The sequence below is a fragment of the Acinonyx jubatus genome, chromosome B3, assembly GCF_027475565.1.
Source record: "Acinonyx jubatus isolate Ajub_Pintada_27869175 chromosome B3, VMU_Ajub_asm_v1.0, whole genome shotgun sequence".
Lineage (NCBI taxonomy): Eukaryota > Metazoa > Chordata > Mammalia > Carnivora > Felidae > Acinonyx > Acinonyx jubatus.
Window position 1 is genome coordinate 37,990,632 of NC_069386.1, and position 20,877 is coordinate 38,011,508.

The 20,877-nt window shown below is 40.6% G+C and overlaps 1 protein-coding gene and 1 long non-coding RNA gene across 6 annotated transcripts in view; one reads left to right on the forward strand and one right to left on the reverse strand.

Annotated features, from left to right (window-relative positions):
- ZWILCH (zwilch kinetochore protein) overlaps positions 1-20,877 on the reverse strand; it is a 36,637-nt gene that overhangs the window by 9,363 nt on the left and 6,397 nt on the right. Inside the window, exons 3-15 of one of the 5 annotated variants that reach the window (XM_027067586.2) lie at positions 20,497-20,592; positions 16,697-16,815; positions 14,251-14,406; positions 13,086-13,285; positions 11,569-11,639; positions 11,067-11,222; positions 9,713-9,784; positions 5,694-5,787; positions 5,117-5,166; positions 4,216-4,321; positions 3,617-3,696; positions 1,914-2,070; positions 1,371-1,399 (exon numbers count right to left, since the gene is read on the reverse strand). In XM_027067586.2, the coding sequence (XP_026923387.2) occupies positions 1,371-1,399; positions 1,914-2,070; positions 3,617-3,696; positions 4,216-4,321; positions 5,117-5,166; positions 5,694-5,787; positions 9,713-9,784; positions 11,067-11,222; positions 11,569-11,639; positions 13,086-13,285; positions 14,251-14,406; positions 16,697-16,815; positions 20,497-20,592 (1,386 nt within the window). Of the gene's footprint in view, positions 1-1,370; positions 1,400-1,913; positions 2,071-3,616; positions 3,697-4,215; positions 4,322-5,116; positions 5,167-5,693; positions 5,788-9,712; positions 9,785-11,066; positions 11,223-11,568; positions 11,640-13,085; positions 13,286-14,250; positions 14,407-16,696; positions 16,816-17,448; positions 17,663-20,496; positions 20,593-20,877 lie in introns of those variants that run through there. The other 4 variants (XM_053223840.1, XM_053223838.1, XM_015078304.3 and 1 more) reach the window with 4 other exon arrangements.
- On the forward strand, positions 8,351-12,339 carry LOC106980337 (uncharacterized). The gene is made up of 3 exons (XR_008299107.1): positions 8,351-8,511; positions 8,698-11,672; positions 11,879-12,339. It is a non-coding gene; the product is annotated as an uncharacterized LOC106980337 (long non-coding RNA).

A 20,877-nucleotide genomic window follows, 5' to 3' on the forward strand; every position in this document is an offset into this window, starting at 1 on the left:
CTAAAATGTGCCCAACTCCCAACCCCAGGAAACTGTGACGCAGTAAGTCTGTGTTCATTTAAGCTTTTAAGTTTGTAGTACAGTGGTCCCCCCTTTATCCAAGGTTTCACTTTCCATGGTTTCAGACCTCTTGGAAGGTCAACAGTAGCCAAACGCTAGGTCACAACACTTACATCTTTCACCTCACTTGATCTCACTGGCATTTTATCATCTTGTAATATCACAAGGGTGAGTACAATACAGTAAGATTTTAAGACAGAGACCACATCCACATAACTTTTATTATAGTTTATTATAATTGTTCTATTTTTAGTTACTGCTGTTAATCTCTGTGCCTAACTTATAATCTCTGTGCATAACTTTATGATAGGGAAGTGTGTATAGGGAAAGACATAGTATACACAGGATTCAGTACTACCATACTTTCAAGCATCTACTGGGGGTCTTGGAATATATCCCCCAGAGATGGGAACTACTATAATTTGTTATGCTGTAACAGGAAACTGACACTAAGGGAAAAGCATTTGAATTATTTGAAGTAGGAGATGACTTGTTTTAAAAGACATCTTTCTGTGCCTTAGGCCTACAGAGTCACTGGGGCCCAGGAATTAGCAATTCAACTAGCCTTCTAGGAGGTTCTCCAAATTTAAGGACTATTGTGTCAAAAGCCTGGAGTCAAACCATATTAAAAGAAAAAAACAGGCATATGAAATGACTGGGGCGGGGGGTGGGGTGGGGTGGGGAATGCATGAAAATAAAGAATACCCTTTCTTTGTTATATATTTGTCTGTCTGTCTGTCTATGTTTCCTAGGTCCTAGGACAAGGGCTGGCACAGAACAGGTATTTAGTATCTGCAGGTAGGATGACTGAATTAAAAGAAAAGCCAACTTTAGAATAAAAGAACAGGGGCAATCAACAGTCAGTCAAGTGTCCAACTTCGGCTCAGGTCATGATATAGTGGTTCGTGGGATGGAGACTCACATCAGGTTCGCTGCTGTCAGCACAGAGCTGGCTTCGGGTCCCTGTCCCCCTCTGTATGCCCCTCCCCTGCTTGCACACACTCTCTCTCTCTCTCAAAACTAAATAAGCATTTAAAAAAAAAAACAACAAAACACGGGCACCTGGGTGGATCGGTTGGTTGAGTTACCTCCACCTTACTCAGCTTCAACCTAAGACTTTGGCTCAGGTCATGATCTTGCCATTCCCGGGTTCAAGCCCCGCGTCGGGCTCTGTGCTGACAGCTCAGAGCCTGGAGCCTGTTTTAGATTCTGTGTCTCCCTCTCTCTCCATGCCTCTTCCCCACTTGCGCTCGGTCTCTCTCTCTCAAAAATAAACATTAAAAAAAAAAAGAATAAAAGGACAAACTCACCAAATGATTCAAAGATGCAAGTTCCTGACCTAGTAAGAAAACACACAGATATACAAATAAGCTTTAGGTATCGCCTATTACTTGTTAAGGAACCTTAGTAAAATTTTGCAGAGCTCCTACATAAAAGAGATGCTCCAGCCAAATAGTTCCCCAGAAATAGACAAATTTTCTGGCACATTACACCATGAATATATATTAATACTATCCTAAAAGTGATCACAGCTTGCCTCTAATAAAAACAACCAAGTGTTGGGTATTAAAACAGCATCTCACAGAAAGGTTTCTTTTTATTTAATACACTAACCTCATAGAATCTCAAAATGTTTGAACTAAAAACACAAACCAAAACTAGAGTTAAATTTAATCTCTTTATCAAGGAGGAAAGTAAGTCCCAGCGAAGAGAAGTGCTGGTCTCACAGAGAACCAGGGGTGAAGCCAGGGCTATAAATGACCAGGGCCAAGTAGAAAGATAAAATCTGAGAATACTTATGGCTGATGATTGTGACACGCTTTTTCATTTTTTGAGCAGGGAAAGGGACTCACCTATGAAAAAACTGATATAATCTTTCTTTAGTTTGTCCAGACCAATTTCCAAAAGCATCTTAACTGGAACAATCCCACTGAGAGAAATTGTATCCATGGTTCCGTGATAAGACTGATGAATAAGCTTACTTAGTAAACTGTTACTCCCACTATGGAGCTAGAAATCAAAACAAATTTATAAAACCATAAATAAAAATATAAACAAATCAATAAACAAAAGAAAAACAAACTGCATGAGCTATGAGCTAAAAATGTATAAGCTTGCATTTTTAGTCTCCTGATACTATAAATAGTGTGAATAAAAAACCCTGATTTACAAACGTGTCAGCTCCTGAAGGGTCATTCCTATATGATTCGCTTGAGTCCAAAGCAACTATGAAGAGTTTCAACTTATCACCCCCAGATACGGTTCCACCAAAGAGAAGACAGAGTTGGTTCTCTGAAGCTCTGCAACTAGCAATTCTTTTCTGCTAGCTGATTAAGTACTCCTGGGCGTCTTTCCTAAACTGAACGTCTTCATCTGCACGGAAAACTCCCTCCCTCGGTGGTCTATTCACTGGTCAGGAGAAACTCCCTGGCTACAGACATCCTAACTAGATCATTTGCAAATTAAGATGTGTGAACTTACAGACCTAACAGATGTTCCAAATGTTAAGCACTTTGTTTTCGAGATACCTGAAATATTGGCCATTTTGTCACTAATATCTATTATCTCTAATCTTCATCATCACCTTTTGCATTTCCCTTTGTTTAATAAAAACGATTTTCGTGTTGTTTGCACTCACTGCACAGGGCAGGGATATACTTGCAAACGCCTCACACAGAGACTAGGATGAGAGAAACTCTATGGCCATGGTTAAAACACCTACAGCCACCATTGCCCAATTAGGGGCAGAGCTCACATGCCTTTGCTTTGCAGTTGATCTTTGTTCCCACCCATGGAAGTTTCTAAGTTTTAGAGTCGTGAACTGGCAGATACACTATTTCAAAGAATTCCTACAAAATGAGGAATGTTTCTAGTTTTTTACTTAGCTTTCTCTTGATTGTAAAAGCACGAGTTCATTGTGGAAAATCCATAAAGTATAGAAATGTATAATGCAGTTGGAAAACCTCATTTGTAACCCTAGCACCAGAGGTGACTGCTGTTAACATTTTGATTTATTTGTATCCAGGTTTTTCCCTTCAAAATTTACTTTTTTAATGCAATAGTGTATAATCCTTTCTTTTTACTGCAGATTGTAAGCGTTTCTCCACCGATCATCTGTCAGCACCATTTTTAGCAAAGATGGGGCTGCATCATTCTTTACTTATGGTCCATTAATGAGAAGTTTATGTCATTTATAATTTTTTGCTACCAGAAATGAGGTTGTGATAACTATTCTAATATGTAAAATCTTGATACATATTCCTGTGTAGAGCTCAGGGTGGATCCGAAGAAACAAATTAATGATTTAAAGGGCGTGCATGATACATTTGGAGAATATTTAACCCTAAAACACCACCACGAGGTAGATACTCTTCCTCCTCCTACTTTACAGATAAGGAAACTGGGGCACAGAGACCTAAAGACACCTGCCCAAGTTTACACAGCTAAGAAAGCAGCAGGGCTGGAATTAAACTCAGGCAGTCTGTTCCCAAGCCTATGCCTTAACCTTCATGCTCAGCTGCTGAAAAAGGGTTCTAACGCACACTACTAAACCTACCCATGGTTGTATATCACCACGTTGTAGACTCTGGATGATCAGCGTGAAACATTTCACCAAGTCTTGATAAGAAATCACACCTTGGAAAACAAGTCAGTCCAACATTACTTTCATGGTATTTCTGCAGATCAAATACATCATTAATCTTAAGGATACACAAGTAAGTAGAGGACAAGTATCTGTACTTTATGGATGGGGGAAAGGGAAAGAAAATAAAGACGAACAGAAAGATTTAACACATTTCTAAAGTAAACTCAGTGTCACAAAATAACACAGTGAAACATTAAGGAACATCTTTTCCTTTTTCTAATAATTATAATGCCACTAAGGTGTATGTTTTGGTTCATATAAACATAACATTAAAACCACCTACATCTTATGCTCAAGGCAGGAGAAAAATGGACTCTATAAATTGCCTTGTCTTAGTACAATTCTTGAGTAGAATGTGCCAATACATTATTAGAAATGAATCTGATAAAATAGGAACCAGGCTTCCACACAAGACTAATAGTACACATTGTATGATTTTCAAAGACTTAAAAAGTAAGCCTAACAAATAACAGGAAACATTTTATTTTACAATCATGGTAGACACATACTACTGCTCATTTTGAACCACAGCTGCTCAGCAAAATCGAGATCGCCCCGCACTGTGAAAAGACACTCGATGGTACGGTCAACTGCAGCACTGTCATGCTTCACTGTCTGAGAAAGAAGCATTAGAGAAGACTCAGTTTATTAAAAAAGAAAAGGGGCGCCTGGGTGGTTCATTTGGTTAAGCGTCCAAGTCTTGATGTCAGCTCAGGTCATGATCTCATGGTTTGTGGGATCAAAGCCCGAGTCGGGACCTGTGCTGACAGCACAGAGCCTGCTTGAAATTCTATCCCCCAACTCAAAATAAATAAATAGACTAAAAAAAAAAAAAAAAAAAAGAAACAAAAATAAAAATAGTTTAAGGACAGCGAGCTTTTAAATCATGCTCTGAGAAAATGTGGATCCACAGATGTGAGTGAATTTTCTAGAACTTCATTCACTAATGAGGAGATACAAATCAACTGACCGTGAAAAATTGGACCCTTAAATTGTTTTAAAAGTGTGATGCCTAAAGCAAGCATTCAACTTTCCTTCTATGCAAAAATACTTAATTAAATGAATTTGTCTCCATTTTCCTGTTCATCAAATGACAACCTATTTAACTTAACTTAATGATACCAAGAAAGGCATTACCATCTTATAGCATATTAACATAGAGTCATTTCTGCTTCTCTGCAGTTGATCAACTAATAATATGAACTTATTAGTTCTCATCAAAAGCATTTATTAGTTCTTAAGGAAAACAATCACCAGTGCTGACTTTAAAGACCAAGAAAAAAACTACCCTCAAAACACTGCCTTTGCTGTACCAGATCCATTTGAAATGGTAGGACATGAAGGGTAACAGTACAACCAAATCGTAAAAGCTGTTTCAGTGTATGTTGCTAACTGATAAGGATTGCTTACCTCTGTGTCTTTTTTTGTAGAATCACCAAATCCATCCAGCTTATTTAAGTCTAGAAAAGTAGCAAAAGCTTATTAACTCTAGATTTTATCTTTCCGCTTTCTAAATTATTTCCATCCTAATCCTACTTTCAAATGGTAAATGAGGACAGCAGAAATTTTAAAAGTAATTTTAGCAAATTACTTAAACTCTCTAATGGAGGTTATGATAGATACCCAACTGGTAGGGGTGTGGGGGTGTTCGGAGATACAGTGAAAGCCCCTGACACACATTGCTGGGCACATGGTAGGTGCTCAAAGGTTTCTCTTCCATCCCTCTTTTCATACAATCTCGAATACAGCTGTGATATATAAAATTTAAATTCAATATTAATTCTTAAAATTACTTAGACCTCTACTACAAGTAATTCAGAACAAATCTGTCCCTCTGACCATGACAGACCTCACAGCTTCATATATATCCCAACCAAAAGGAATACCACACCTAAAAAGACAACTTATTTTTGAATTTAGAAAGTATAAATTCGCAACTAAGAAAAATAAACAGTATAAAGAGAGCATGAGTTAGGAAAACAAAGACCATTCAGAAATTCCTGCACAAGATCAACGGCAGACTTTACTTCCAGAGGCTCAGGCCATTCGCTTACACCCGTCCTCAAACCATCAGCCAAGACCTATGGGAGATTAAAAAAAAAAAGAAACCCAAAATTTTTTAACAAAAAACATAATTTAATCAGCAGGAATATATTTTGTAATATTGGTCATCATAAAATTTTTTGAATGACTGACCACAAGCCAGGAATAGTTCTAAGTGTTTTATATGTAGTATGGTACGTAATCCTCACAAAAACCCCATCAGGCAGATATTACCATCATCCCTTTTCCTGAGACCAGAGGTGAAGTAACTTGCTCAAGGTCACACATTACTGACAGTGAAAGGACATACACCCAGTAATCCGATACAAAACACGGTGTTCTAACGATGATGCCATGTGCATAGGTGCTGAGGATTCCAGAGTAATGAGCCTACCGTGAAGATGCTTTTAACTTTGGTTAAAAACGACCAACAGGGCACCTGGGTGGCTCAGTCAGTTAAGTGTCTGACTTCGGCTCAGGTCGTGATTTCACGGTTCGTGAGTTTGAGCCCCATGTCAGGCTCTGTGCTGACAGCTCAGGGGCTGGAGCCTGCCTTGGATTCTGGGTCTCCCTCTCTCTCTGCCCCTCCCTCGCTTGCTCTCTGTCTCAAAAATAAACATTAAAAAAAAAAAGGACCGATAATCCCGGTGCAATAATCAGGGAACAACAAATGTGAAACTGAATGGAAGTTTATATAAAAATAATATAAATGTATATGCCTATACATACATTATCTAAACCAAAGGAAAGGGGGTCAACATAGGCTGGAATCACCACGGGAACGATGTGAAACATCAGCTGAACTCAAATGTGGGAACTGTGAGCTGTAGAGAAGGGAAGGAGCACGGAAGAAGATGAAGAGGGTGGGGTGGAGTCCGGCTGTGGTGGAGAAAACATGCAGGGAACGGTGGGAAATGAGATCAGAAGGAACAGGGGCTATACAGAAATACAGATCTTAAAACCTGGAAAGATTTTTGGGGGCACCTGTCTGGCTCAGTCAGAAGAACATGTGACCCTTGATCTCAGGGTCTTGAGTTCAAGCCCCACATTGGTTATAGAGATTACTTAAAAATAAAATCTTTAAAAAAAGGACACAAGAACATGAAAAGATTATTTCATATGAAAGACAACAGCCATTGTTGATTGTTTGGTGGGAAAATGACATGACCAAGTAGTTAAGAATTCATGTCAGAAATACCCAAGATGGATTCTAAAGAAAAAAGGAAGTACAAGGTTTCTCAATAGAAGTGATATCATTTTCCACCCCCAGGGGATCTTTGGAAAAATTTGCAGATAATTTTTGGTGTCACAGTGACTGGAGGTACCGAGGCACTTTGAGCATTTAGTCTCGTAGAGGCCAAGGTTGTTAGCATCCTTGTGTTCCCAAACCACGAAGAATGATTCTGCCTAAAACACCACCAGTGTCCCTGTTGAGAAACAATGAATGACCTTTAGACTGGTCCAGGAGGGAGGTGATAAGGGCCTTAACTAAGATGGGCAGTGACAAAAAGCTTAAAGGCGAAAAAAGAACAGTTTATTAGAGAGGGAGGGAGGGAGGGAGAGAGGGAAGGAGATGAGGAAAAAATAAAAGAAAAAATCCTATCTATTTACAAAAATACAAGGCATTGAACTTGGAGAAACTGTGGTCATGTGCACATCTAAGATCCTGCGAAGTTATAAGGGAGGTTATAACAAAACATGGACTTGCAAGTCAGACAGACAGACAGACATGTCTTTGAATCAGGTCTTCCACAAACCAACTACTGATGTCTCAAGCAAAGTAACTGAACCATCTAGCACCACATGGATGGCACACAGTGGCAGCTTCTAGTTGTGGTAGTTAAGCGGTAGCGGTAAAAATAGCTCTCACTAAACTAAAATATAAGGTTCCTAGCCTGGAAAACTGAAGGAATGGGAGAACCACAGCCAGAAATGGGGGGTTCTCTGAGGGAGATCTAGTCTGGAGAAGATCTCAAGTTTCCTTTTGGAAATACGGAGTTTGAGAGCAACAGCAGCGGACCAGTATCAGCTTAAAGAAAAGAAGAGAGTCTGGGGGCATCTGGGTGGCTCAGTCAGTTAAGCGTCCGACTTCAGCTCAGGTCATGATCTCACGGCTTATGGGTTCAAGCCCTGCGTCGGGCTCTGTGCTGACAGCCTGCTTCGAATTCTCTGTCTCCCTCTCCCTCTGCTCCTCCCCCACTTGTGCTCTCTTTGCCTCTCAAGAATAAATAAACGTTAAAAAAAATAATTGAAAAAGAAAAAGAGAGTCTGGAGTTCCCTCATAAAGGTATTAGTCAAACCACTCAATGGACGAGCTCTCTGCCAGTGTGTGGGGAGAGGAGGGCAGAGACATGTGGAGAGAAATATGATGGAAGGCCACAGGAAGGATCCTGAGAAAGGATTCTTTCCAGAAAGAAAGGTACCAAGTTTTGTACAAAAAGGGAAATAATAATCAGAGATAAAGGTACCATGTATGCGTGGTACCATGCCAGATGTCGAGGACGCAGAGTACCTGGCACTCAAGTGTAGGAGGGGAGACAGAGAAGTAAACAGACTAGCGGGGTTGATAAACACCCGACAAGCGGTGTGTGTGAAGTGCTCTGGCAGCACAAAGCAGAGGCAACACGCGCCATTCTGAGGGAGCAGTGCGATCATCCCGGTGACGATGTCACAGACAGCTCGCCCAGCACACGGGTGGGAGAAGGGCACACTACACAGGTCAAGACACACTCGCCACAAAGTGACAGAGTGACAGGACCAAGGTACTGTAAACGGGCCAGGGTTGGGGGCGGCGGGGGGGGAGGGGGTGGTCAGTGGGAAAAGTAGGGTATGAGGTTAAACTAAAAAAGTAAGAGCCAAAAAAAACAGGAAAAGATTCTTCAAAAGCCAGTAGCCATTAGGGAAATGCAAACCAAAACCATAATGAGATACCATTTCATCCCCACTAGGATGGCTCTGATAATGATAAGACCACACGAAGCGTTGGCAAGGATACGGAAAAACTGGAACGGACACTGCGGACACTGCCGGTAGGAATGTAAAACTGTACAGCCACTTTGGAAAACGGTTATGGTTTGACAGCTCCTCCAAAGCTTAAACATAGTTACCACAACGACCCGGCAACTCCATTCAGAAGATATGAAAACATATGTCCCATAAAACTTGCTCTAGACTGCTCATGGCAGTATTCATAATGGTCAAAAAGCAACAACAATCGAAATGCCTATCAGCTGATGAATGGATTAGCAAAATGTGGTATATCTATATAATAGAATGCTATTTGGCAATGAAAAGAACAGAGTACTACAAAATAGTAGATAACTGGCTGCTAGGGGCTGGTGAGGGTGGGAGGTGACTGCTAATCAGCACAGGGTTTCTTTTTAGGGTGATAAAAATGCTCTAAAATTATATATGGCCACGGTTGTACAACTCTGTAAGTATACTAAAAACCACTGAATTGTATAGTTAAAACAAGTGGATTTTATGAGATATAACTTATATCTCAATAAAGCTTAAAAAGAAAAGAAGTAGGCAGGACACCTTCTTGAGATTCAATTTGTAGAATGGAGTAAAACTCAACAAAACATAAAGTTCTTGAAACACATGCTCATTAATCTTTAGCATGAATCAAAATCCCAGTTATTAACAAGCAGATTATACACGCATTTGGCATAAATTGGCAGCTGATCCACCTAAAAGAGGGGAATCCATTGTAAGAATAGAAACCAAATACTCTCGTAAAAAGGTGGAAGAAGAGCAGCTATAAACTATCTAACAAAGGATACCCGTAAAGGACAACTACCACACAGTAAAATCAGACAGCCCAAACTGCCGAGCATATCTAATGAATACATAACAACTGGAACAAATTTTGAACACAAACTAAATAATAATGATACTAGCAAACACTTTCATGAAAATGTAAAATTTAATGCAAGTTACAAATTCCAGTAGGATACTCACAAGGAGAAATTTCACTTCTCTCTGGAGATGATTCAAAGGACCTCTGGGCTCTCCCGATTCCACTTTAATATTCTAAAAAGTTCCCAAAGTCAGTTTGCACTGGAAATCCCATCTTTTCTGCATAAGGGTCACAGTTACTTGCGTTTCAAATTCCCCACACATTAAAACATGTATTTCCTAAAGCACTAATGAACGTAAGTAGGGTAATACTGCACTTAGAATATCATACCCAGAGACACCATAGATCCTGTCCATCCCGATACAGTAACCTAAACTCATGCCACCACCCCCTCTCGACTCCGCCATCCTACCTATGTGGAACATCTGCTCTCCTGCCCTTTCCCACTGAATTTCCAAAAGACACGTGGGAGAAATGTAAACAAATACATCTTAAGACCCAATGACAAACTTAGCATTCATTTCCACGTACCAAAAATAACCGCCCCCTAATAAATATGTTCAGTAGACTCCTAACTAAACCAACAGTGTGCTGTCTTAGCCAGAAGAGAAAAGCATTAAGAACATAATTATCCATAATCCCGCCACCCTGGGGGAATAACAATTAACCCCGTCCAGGCTTCCGTGTCACAGTTTTTTAAAACATAGTTGAGATCCTACTGTATACACTATTTTGTACATCTTCCTTTTTTCTGCTTAATAAGAATTTCCTGTTATTATTAAAGACATTTTACATCATGATTTTTAAAGAATACACAATATTTCATTAGGGAAATCTACTTTAATCATTTCCCTATTGAACATTCAGGTTTGTTTTTAATATTTTAGAAACACGCTTATTATCACAATATGAAACTATCTTTGTACATAAATTTTTTGCCAGCAATTCCGATTAACTTCTTAAGTCAGATGCCTGGAAATATAAATATAAAGCGAAAAGGCCTAACAAACAGCCCAAATTGCTAAGCGTATCTAACGGATACATAACAACTGGAACAAATTTTGAACACAAACTAAATAATAATGATACTAGCAAACACTTTTATGAAAATACAAAATTTAATGCAAGTTACTGTATTGCCAGTATCTGCAATCTTTTAAGAACAGGAGAGAGAAGTCATTTTGATCATTTCACTTGGGTCCCAACTCAAGAGACTTTATTAATCACTAGAAAACTCTTAAGTTACATAACTGCAGCACTGTGGGCAACTGACAGATCAGATCGCCCAGCAAAACCTCCATCCACTGCCCTGGTGAGACCTCAGGGGTGAGGTGGGCCTCAGAGCTGTCCGGCGAGGGCTAGGGCTGGCGCTGGCAGCATGCAGCACCAGCAACAAGCAAGCGAAGAGTAAATTCACACTGAATAAACTCAACATAAAATAAAGTTTGCTCCTACCAGGGTTGCAGTTGAGGACAGTGGAGGGGTTTGAAGAATCTCATCCACGGGACTCCAGGAAATATCCAAAGTGATCGTAGTCTGTGATGCGGCAAGTGTGTCGTCCAAGGCCATGGACTTAAACAGCTCATACTGGGCAAAGCCCCTGGCTGTTACCTGAAAAAAAGCATATCCAGCCAACCCGACCCACTGTTAGCCACGCTTTCACATGGCCAGAGGCCCATTATCAAAACTACCTTGGTTCTTTTCCCAGCAAAAGAAAAAGCACTACAATTTTATCCCAAATGGAAAAATAAAACCATTCTTTTTCATCACAGAGACTGGCTAAAAAGCAAGAAGGCACCTACTTTTAGTCACTAGCCAATATGAAAATAAACACAAACATTTTGATACTATTAAAAAAACACATCTAGTCCTATTAGGAGTGAAAAAAGCATTAAACAAGGGAGGCACATCCGTAACAGTTTGAAGAAAATAACGTGAGCAGAAGAGAAATACTTACAGTAGACAAGTGATGTCTTTTCTTATGTGAACTTTTTAGGTCTTCAAGATTTACAGAATAATTTTTATCAGCTATAAGACATAAAAGGAAACATCATTTTAAAGGTACAATTCAAAATTCTATGGTTAGAGCTAAAAAAACTAGGATCCCTCAAATTCTAAGGGCACCACAACTTAACACTAGTAATTGTTAAAATAAATCCTGAGATGAAATGTTGACAGAAGGAGGAAAGTTGCGGTGGGGGGGGCGCGGGGGGGGGATGCCTACGTGGCTCAGTCGGTTAAGCATCCAACTCTTGATTTTGGCTCAGGTCATGATCTCATGGTCCAGTTCGTGAAATGGAGCCCCGAGTCAAGTTGGGCTCTATGCTGACAGCAGGAAGCCTGCTTGGGATTCTCTCTCCCTCTCTCTCTGCCCACCTGCCCCCCACTTGTGCGTACATTCTTCTCTCTCTAAATAAATAAATAAACATTTAAAAAAAGGGAGGGGGGAAGAAAAGTGGAGCAAAGGCCAATACTGAAACCATGCCCCATACAGTAAATGAAGTTGAAACAGCAGAAAATTTAAAGCTTGTTTTTCAGAGACCTGTTTCTCTCTAATCAGCCATTGTGTCTTTTCAGATCCCACTAATAAATCTACTAGATGTCTCTCTAGAAACCTGGACTCAGGGTCAACGGAAACGGCTCCAGTCAATGAAAAAGCAAGGCTCTGCACCCCTTACCCAAGGTAACGAGCCCCAGACGCCATTATCCAATTTGTACAGGCTCTTGAAGCATACCCATAGCTTCTTCTCCTTGTCCTAAGATAACCTCCTGGCATCAGTGACTGAATCATGCCTTGTTCTGGGGTTAATCTCCACTCCAAAGGGAACGTGGGATAGACATTACATACGTTTGTTCAATGTGCACGCTCCATCTTTCCCCAAGCATAGTCACAAGCTTCCCCCATCCTTTTCCTCAGTAAGTATGCGATCTCAACTCCTATGATTATAAAAAACTTGCTCTAATCTCAGTCAGGAAGGCAGTTTGGGGATTACTCCCCAGCCCTCTCAATGGGCTGCCCTTCTGAGAATAAAACTTTCTCAGCCTCAAACCCAGTGACTCAGGGATTAGGTTTACTGCAGATTGAACACACAAATCAGACTTTAGGGTTCAGTAACAATGCCTCTACCAAAAGTATAATTAAACATCTACTATGAGATCGGAATTATGTTGTCATTACATTCAATTTTTTTTATCTTCCAATGAAAATTCCCCAAAATACACACATATAAATCAAATGAAACCCAAATAAAACTAGTAAACAAAACCATAAACTTCTGTTCAGATTTTTGGAGATCTGTTTCTGGAGTATCTCCTGTATGCCCCAAGTTACACACCAGAGTAGGTCCATGGTGGCTGACAAGTTCCATCGTGTGCACTTCCCCTCTTAACAATTTCAGTTTTCAGTACAAATCACAGCACAATAACGACACAAATAAATACACCCCCACAAAAGTAAGAAGAGTGAGCTCTCACCTTTACAACTGACCGTATATAAGACAATTCCTGTAATGTTGTCATTTGTGGTGACAAGCTCAGCTCCCAGCCAACAGGTCCCTTCAGGATCTGAACTGTCACACCTCACCCACAGGGCAGGAAGGGCAGTAACTGGATGATTAGTCTTCAAGTGGGTCATATTAGGATTGTGAGCCATAGTGTAAAGTCCAATTAACTGCCTTGAAAACAAGAGTACGAAGAATAAATTATAAATAGTGACTGCCGACCAGTCAACTTTTCTTTTTCAAAGATACTATGAAGGGTATCTACGATTGTGACACTGATCCTACTTCTGATCACCAGGATTCTGCACCAACTGTATTATGTGGGAGTTTTCCTCATACCAAGTAATTCTAACACCAGCCAGGTATCCTACAATTCAACTCAATTCTGACACTATCTACCCAGAGACAGCATCAGATCCCACAGATTAAGGCTCAGTCCTACAAGACTGGCTCCACCCCCTACTTTTAGATGCCAAATGCAAGTCCAGGTTGACACCTGTGCTTCTGAAGGGCCAGCTGTGAACCAGACGTTCTAACAACCTCCTCTTTGGGTTCGATTAATTTGCTAGAGCAGCTCACAGAACTCAGAAAAACATTTTACTTGCTAGATCACTGGTTTATTATAAAAGGATAGAGCTCAGGAGCAGACAGATGGGAGAGGCACAGGGCAAGGTATGCGGAAAGGTGTGGAGCACCCATGCCCTTTCTCAGTGAGCCACTCTCCCCAAATCTCTACCTGTTCACCAACCCAGAGGCTCACCACACACTCTCCTTTTGGGTTTTTATGGAGCCTTCATCATACAGACATGAACTGATCCATCACCAGCCACTGGTGACTGAACTCAGCCTCCAGCCTTTCTCCCTTCTCTGAAGGTAGGGGTGGGGCTAAATAGTCTAACCCTCAAAATCGCTGGGTTGGTTCCCCTAGCAACCCCCAAACCGGTTACTTAGGGACATTCCAAAAGCCATCTCATTAACATCACAGAAGACACCTCTCTTTCTTCCCACTTAAGAAATTACAAGGGTTTTGGGGACTCCTTGCCAGGAACCGTGGACAAAGACCAGATATGTTTCTGATTATAAATTCCAATACCCCAGTATCCCAGAAACAAAAACCCGGAAATTAAGTGGCAAAATACATAAACAATTCACCCAGTGAAGAAGTGGGAGAAGGGCACACCAGGCAGATCAAGATGCACACAGCAGGAAGTGACAAGAATGTGACAGGATCATAACTTCTACCAATGGGGAATCCAATTCGGTAAGGGTAGAGGTTCAGTAGGAGTGAAAGCAGGCTGTGAGATTAAACAAAAGAAATAGACGAAATAGGTAGGCTATGTTAATTACACCTCAATAAAGCTGGGGCAAAAAAGGAGTCAATCAGCACATGAAAAGATGCTTGAGGTCATTGGTCACTGAACACTTAAGGAAAATTGAATAGACTGAATTAGGTAACAGCACCATAACAGTGTTAAACTTCCAGATTTTGATCATTGTTCTGTGGTTACATAAGAGAATATAATTGTTCTTAGCAAATACCTAGTGAAGTATTTATTTATTTAAATGTTTATTTTGAGAGAGAGAAAGAAGAAACACATGCACAAGCAGGGGAGGGGCAGAGAGAGGGAGGGAGAATCCCATAGAACCTGACTTGGGACTCAATCTCACCAACTCATGAGATCATGATCTGAGCCAAAATCAAGAGACAGACACTTAACTGACTGAGTCACCCAGGCGCCCCCACACACATTTTTTAATGAAATATCGACAGTACGTTGGAGACAGTGTTCCTTTACCTCTAAATACTTCACTATAGATAGGGGTGCCTGGGTGGCTCAGTCAGTCAAGCGTCTGACTTTTGATTCTGGCTCAGGTCATGAGCTCACAGTTTCGTGAGATCGCGTCCAAGTCGGGCTCTGCGCTGACAGTGCGGGATTCTCTCTCCCCCTCTCTCTGCCCCTCCCCCGCTGATGCAGGCACACGCTCTCTCTCTCAAAATAAATGTTTTTAAAAATGTGTGCGGGTGATATGAGTACCTTATAAAGGTGGCAGAGTGGGGGAAGAATAGGAGGCGGAATAAGAGAGAGAAAGACAAAGCGGATGCAGCAAAGTTTAACTAACCGGTGAATCGGAGTTAAGGGTATAGAGAAGTTCCTGCGCTACTCTTTCAACATTTCTCTAAATTTGAAAGTGTATCAAAATTAAAAGGTACCAAAAAACATGGCTTAAAATTTTCAAAGAGATGAAAACTTAATTTATTACCAACAGATGTTCAACAACGGAATTTCTAAGGGACTGTACTTCAAAAAGCAAATACAGTAATTCCAAAAGGAAGGTCTGTAATGCAAAGCAAAGCAATGATAAGCATGTGGATAAATCCAAACAAACACCGGACAGAGAAAAACAATACAAATAATGTTTAAGTTGTGGGGGGAGAAGAGAAAAAAGGCCAAATATGACTTGAAATCCAGAAGCCATAAAGGACTGATCGATTTAACCACATAACAATGTTAAAAGCTTCAACACAGCAAAACAAAAAACCACCCTGAAAAACAATCACTTTGTGAATACTGTTATAGTCCTTACTGTCTAATGTTATTATTTACATGAGTCTATCCTCCAGAACTCCTTCCTGGCAAACACTTTGGTTCTGGAGGTGAGAGAGGCCAGGGAGAACTGCACAGTGGGGAGGCAGAAAGTGAGGCTGGCAAGGCAGACAGGGGCAGCAGGGGTTCTAACAGGGGTACTACTGGCATCTGGGTGGGAGGATTCCTCCTTGTGCAGGAGAACCCCATGCACTGCAGGATGTTTACTGAACATTGCCCAGGCCAACTGCTCGCCTTAGTCACTGTAACAACCAAAAAGTGCCCCTGCATATTTCCAAATGCCCACTGAGCATGGCAGCCGGGAAGAGGGCCACCGGACTCTACAATGAAGGCTTCTATTCATAAGAAATCTGGATCTTATCATGAGGCAAGGAGAACCACTGAAGGATTGTTAAGCCAGGAAACAACATGATCAGGCCTTCAGGGATTTATAGAGATCACTCTGGGGGCGCCTGGGTGGTTCAGTCGATTATCCAGCTTCAGCTCAGGTCATGATCTCACCGTCCGTGGGTTCAAGCCCCATGTCTGACAGCTCAGAGCCTGGAGCCTGTTTCAAATTCTGTGTCTCCCTCTCTCTCTCTCTGCCCCCTGCCGCCCCGCTCACACTCTGCCTCTCTCAAAAAAATAAATAAACATCAAAAAGAATTAAAAAAAAAAATCACTCTGGCAGCAGCAAGGAAAAAAGACTGTAGGGGTACCAAATACAAAGAAATTGAGAAGCAACAACAATAAACGGTATATGGGAGTGGAGAAGTGGATGACAACACAGTCTTCTTGGTCACGCTTGGGATACCTATGGGATATTCAACTAAAGCTATCCATGCAGAGCTGGGTATACACATCTAGAAGGAGAGGGTGGGGGAGAGGGAGGAGGAGGGATCTGGATTAGATATAGACTTTTTTTTCCACAATGTTTGTAAGAACACTTTAAATCCCAGCCTCCAGCCCTCTTCCCAGCTTGACACTAAGAAAAACTTACCTTGCTCTCCCAACTGGTAAAGCAAGTGGTCCAACATTCTCCCCAGTAGAGAAATCAGAAATAGCAGTTTCTTCAGACTGTAGTTCTTCAACATGACTTGTTTCTTCCTTCTCTAAAGGCTTTAGAAATATTTTTTTAATTATTTAGCCGGGTAAAAGAACACTCACCAGTCAGTTCTTTACTATGCTAGAACACAATGTACTGGTTTCTAAACCTTAAGCACAAATGATTGGGTTATGCCAAGAAGCATAGCTACAAAGCAGTCTGGTACCAATAAATTTTGCCATTACAAGCATTTCCACTGCCCTATAAAAAGATAATGAAGTTGCTACCGACCGCAGAAGCATCTGATGCCATTAGAAAAGGAAGTACTCGGACACACATAAAAAGATGAATGAAAGACAAAGCACCCCATGGGGAAACCCATGGGAGACTCTCAATTTCGCACTCCCCAAACTCAAAGGTCCACAGCCCTTACTCCTCAAATCTGCTCCTCTTAGGATTAGCAGCTCCCATTTGTGTTACAGGTTCTGAAATAAATCTATGTTTCTAATATCTACACATTTAAGTAAACAGCTCAGCCTTGCCAATAAAAACAATAAGCACAAGAGTTAACATTTCCTGAGCATTACAATATACCAACTACTATTCTCACTTTTCTTTTACTTTTCATAAAAACCCTGAAATAGATACTACTAACAACCCTGTTTTTAGATGGGAAAACTGAGGTAACAAACGGCTAAATAACTCACCTAAAATAACAGCCAGTGAGTGGCAAAGGCAACCTTTGAATCTAGGCAGTCTGACTTCAAAACTCAGGTTCTTATCCCTGAAGCTCTTTGGGCAGTAAATCCTCTGCCCACTTAACAGGTATCAGATCTGAATATTTCCTCGACTTTGAACTTCTTTTGCCAGACTGCAGACCTCTTTCCCTTCCAGGCCCAGCTCTCCAAATAGTTCCTAGAACTGGTGGTACCCAAAATGTTATTTTTTTTTCTAATACCCATCTACTTAAAATGTGTGCCTTAAGCACTACCGATCTTTGCAGAGACAATAGTCTTAATTGTTCCTCATCCAAAAATGCCAGGGTCCCAATGAATTCCAGGAACCTTCTCCCAGCTGCAAGCTGCATCCCCACTAGTCTCCTAACCCAGATCTCCACATCCCCCTTGGCTCATCCTTATCTTTTCCTAGGTAACTCACCTTCATCTGACCATCTTTGTTTATTCCACTTTTGCTCTATATAGATTTTCCCTTCTCCCAGAGCAAAAGTCTAAACTCAACCATTTAATTCACCTATAATTATTTTCCAAACATCGGTCTACCATAGATAAGCAGTAATGACACCATTTTATTAATATAACAGACAAATAAGTTACCCCCCTCTTCAAAAGGAGTTTTTGTATGCATTAAAATAAAAAGCTCCCTGTTCATTTGCCATAATGCCCATCCAGACAACATGAGGGTCCTAAAGCAGAGGTGTTCCTTCTAAAAGTACCTCCACTTTTTGGGGCAGCTGGGTGGCTCAGTCAGTTAAGTGTCTGACTCTGGTTTCTGCTCAAGTCATGGTCTCAAGGTTTGTGGGTTTGAGCCCCACGTCAGGCTCTGCACTGACAATGTGGAGCCTGCTTGGGATTCCCTCTCTCCCTCTCTCTCTGCCCCTGCCCCGCTTGTGCGCACTCTCTCAAAAACTAAACTTAAAAAAAAAAAAAAAAAAAAAGTACTTCCACCTTCCCCCATTAGTCTGTTCCAATCCACTTCAGAAAACCATGTAGTCAAAGAATGGGTTCTGGCCCCAAAGCAACTGTGTAGCATGACAACATTATCACCACTTAATAAAAATTACTATAACTGCTCTGCCAAAATAATTACTGTAACTAAAACACAAAGGTTTAAGGTTGGAATTATAAAGTGATGCAAAAGACAAGAAGTTTTCTCTGTTACATTTAATAAACAAAAATTAAAGTAGAACTTCGTAATACCTACATACACTGTGCTGTTTGGTACAACAGCCACTAGCCACATGTGGCTATTGAGTAATGGCAACACGGCCAGACCAAATGAAGATATAAGTGTAAAATACACACCAGGTTTGGAAGATGCAGTATGGAAAAAACAAACAAACAAACAAACAAACAACTCAGGAAGCCTGGGTGGCTCAGGCGGTTAAGCATCCAACTTCAGCTCAGGTCATAATCTCACAGTTCATGGGTTTGAGCCCCAAGTCGGGCTCTGTGCTGACAGCTCAGAGCATGAAGCCTGCTTCAGATTCTGTGTCTCCATCCCTCTCTACCCCTCCCCTGCTTGTGCTCTGTCTCTCTCTCTCTCTCTCTTTGCTCCTCCCCTGCTCATGCTCCAACTCTCTCAAAAATAAACATTAAAAAAAAAAAACTCAAAATATCTCAAAGATTTTTATCTTAACTAGGCATTGAAATATTATTAAATATACAGGAGTAAATAAAAAGCATTATTAAACTTAATTTCAGACAATTCCACACCTCAGTATTTAGTATCAAGAAAAAACTTATGCTCACACAAAAAGCTGTACAAAAATGATTATAGCAGCTCTATCCATGATCACTGAGGACTGAAAACGGCCCAAACGTCTTTCAAAGGGTGACTTGGTAAATAAACAGGGGTACAGCCACGGAATATACTCAGCAATTACAAGAAATGAACCACTGATATACTTACAACTTAATTTCAAAGGCATACAGAGTGAAAGAAGCCAAACTCAAAAGGTTACAAACTGTATGATTCCATTCATGACAGAAGACAAAACTATACCAAGGGAAAAGAGATCAGCAGTTGCCAGGGGGTAGAGGTTAGAAAAAAGTAGGATTTTAAAGGGTTAGCGCGAGAGTTGTTTAGGGTGATGGAACTATTTTGTGCCCTGATTGTGGTGGTGATTACCAGAACCTATCTGTACATGTGCTAAAACTTACAGAAGTGGACAAAAAAGAAAAAAGGTCAATTTTACTACATATGATAATTTCACTTTTTTTTAGTTTGTTTATTTTGAGATAGAACCAGCAGGGAAGGAGCAGAGCGAGAGGGGGACAGAGGCTCTGAGGTCGTCTCTGTGCTAGCAGCAGACTGATGCGGGGCTCCAACCACAAACTGTGGGATCATGACGTGAGCCAAAGTCAGACACTTAAGCAACTGAGCCCCTTAGGTGGCCCTATTTCACTGTTTAAAAATCAGGCTACTACAAAATTTTAAATTACCTATGCAATTCTCATTGTATTTCTAAAGGAGAAATTTAGAAATTCTATTTCTAAAAGAATTAGAATCTGCTTTCACTAATATGCTGATAAAAAAATGGGCACATCTGAGATTATTCCCAATAAACTGAATTTGGCTGTTAGTTATCAACAAGCACAGGGGCTCCTGGCTGGCTCAGTTGATGGAGCATGAGACTCTTGATCTCAGGGTTGTAAGTTTGAGCCCCACTCGAATTTTTAATCTTATTAAAAATAAAATTAATTTGGGGCGCATGGGTGGCTCAGTCGGTTAGGCGTCCGACTTCAGCTCAGGTCACGATCTCGCGGTCCGTGAGTTCGAGCCCTGTGTCAGGCTCTGTGCTGATGGCTCAGAGCCTGGAGCCTGCTTCCGATTCTGTGTCTTCCTCTCTCTCTGCCCCTCCCCCATTCATGCTGTCTCTCTCTGTCCCAAAAATAAATAAACGTTAAAAAAAAAAAATTTTTGAAAAAAAAATAAAACTAATTTATTAAATAAATTTATTAAAAATAAGATTAAAAAAAAGAATTAAACAAGCACAAAGCCCAAACACTACTTACCAATTTCTCTACAATGAATATCATATCATTTTCATTTAGAATATTTTTCAAAGGGTTTGGTTGGCCTTTGCCGATCAACTGCCCTTGAACATCAGTCTGTTAAAAAAAGTTGTCAGGCAATGTTATATATACACACATATATTAGTGCAAATAATTTAAACACGTAAAGACCAGTTGTAGACAAGTGACTAAAAAAGAAAATTTGAACAAAACATAATGTTCTAAAGATAAGATTTCATTTATTCTTTGCCAGGTTGTTTTTTCATGTTTAGATAAATCTAGCTCTTATGTTCACATCTACAAATGCTTGAAGGCTCACCTAAAGTGCACCCTGCCTTGTCGAGCCTTCCTTTGATTAGGATCACCTGGACATTCTTTCCC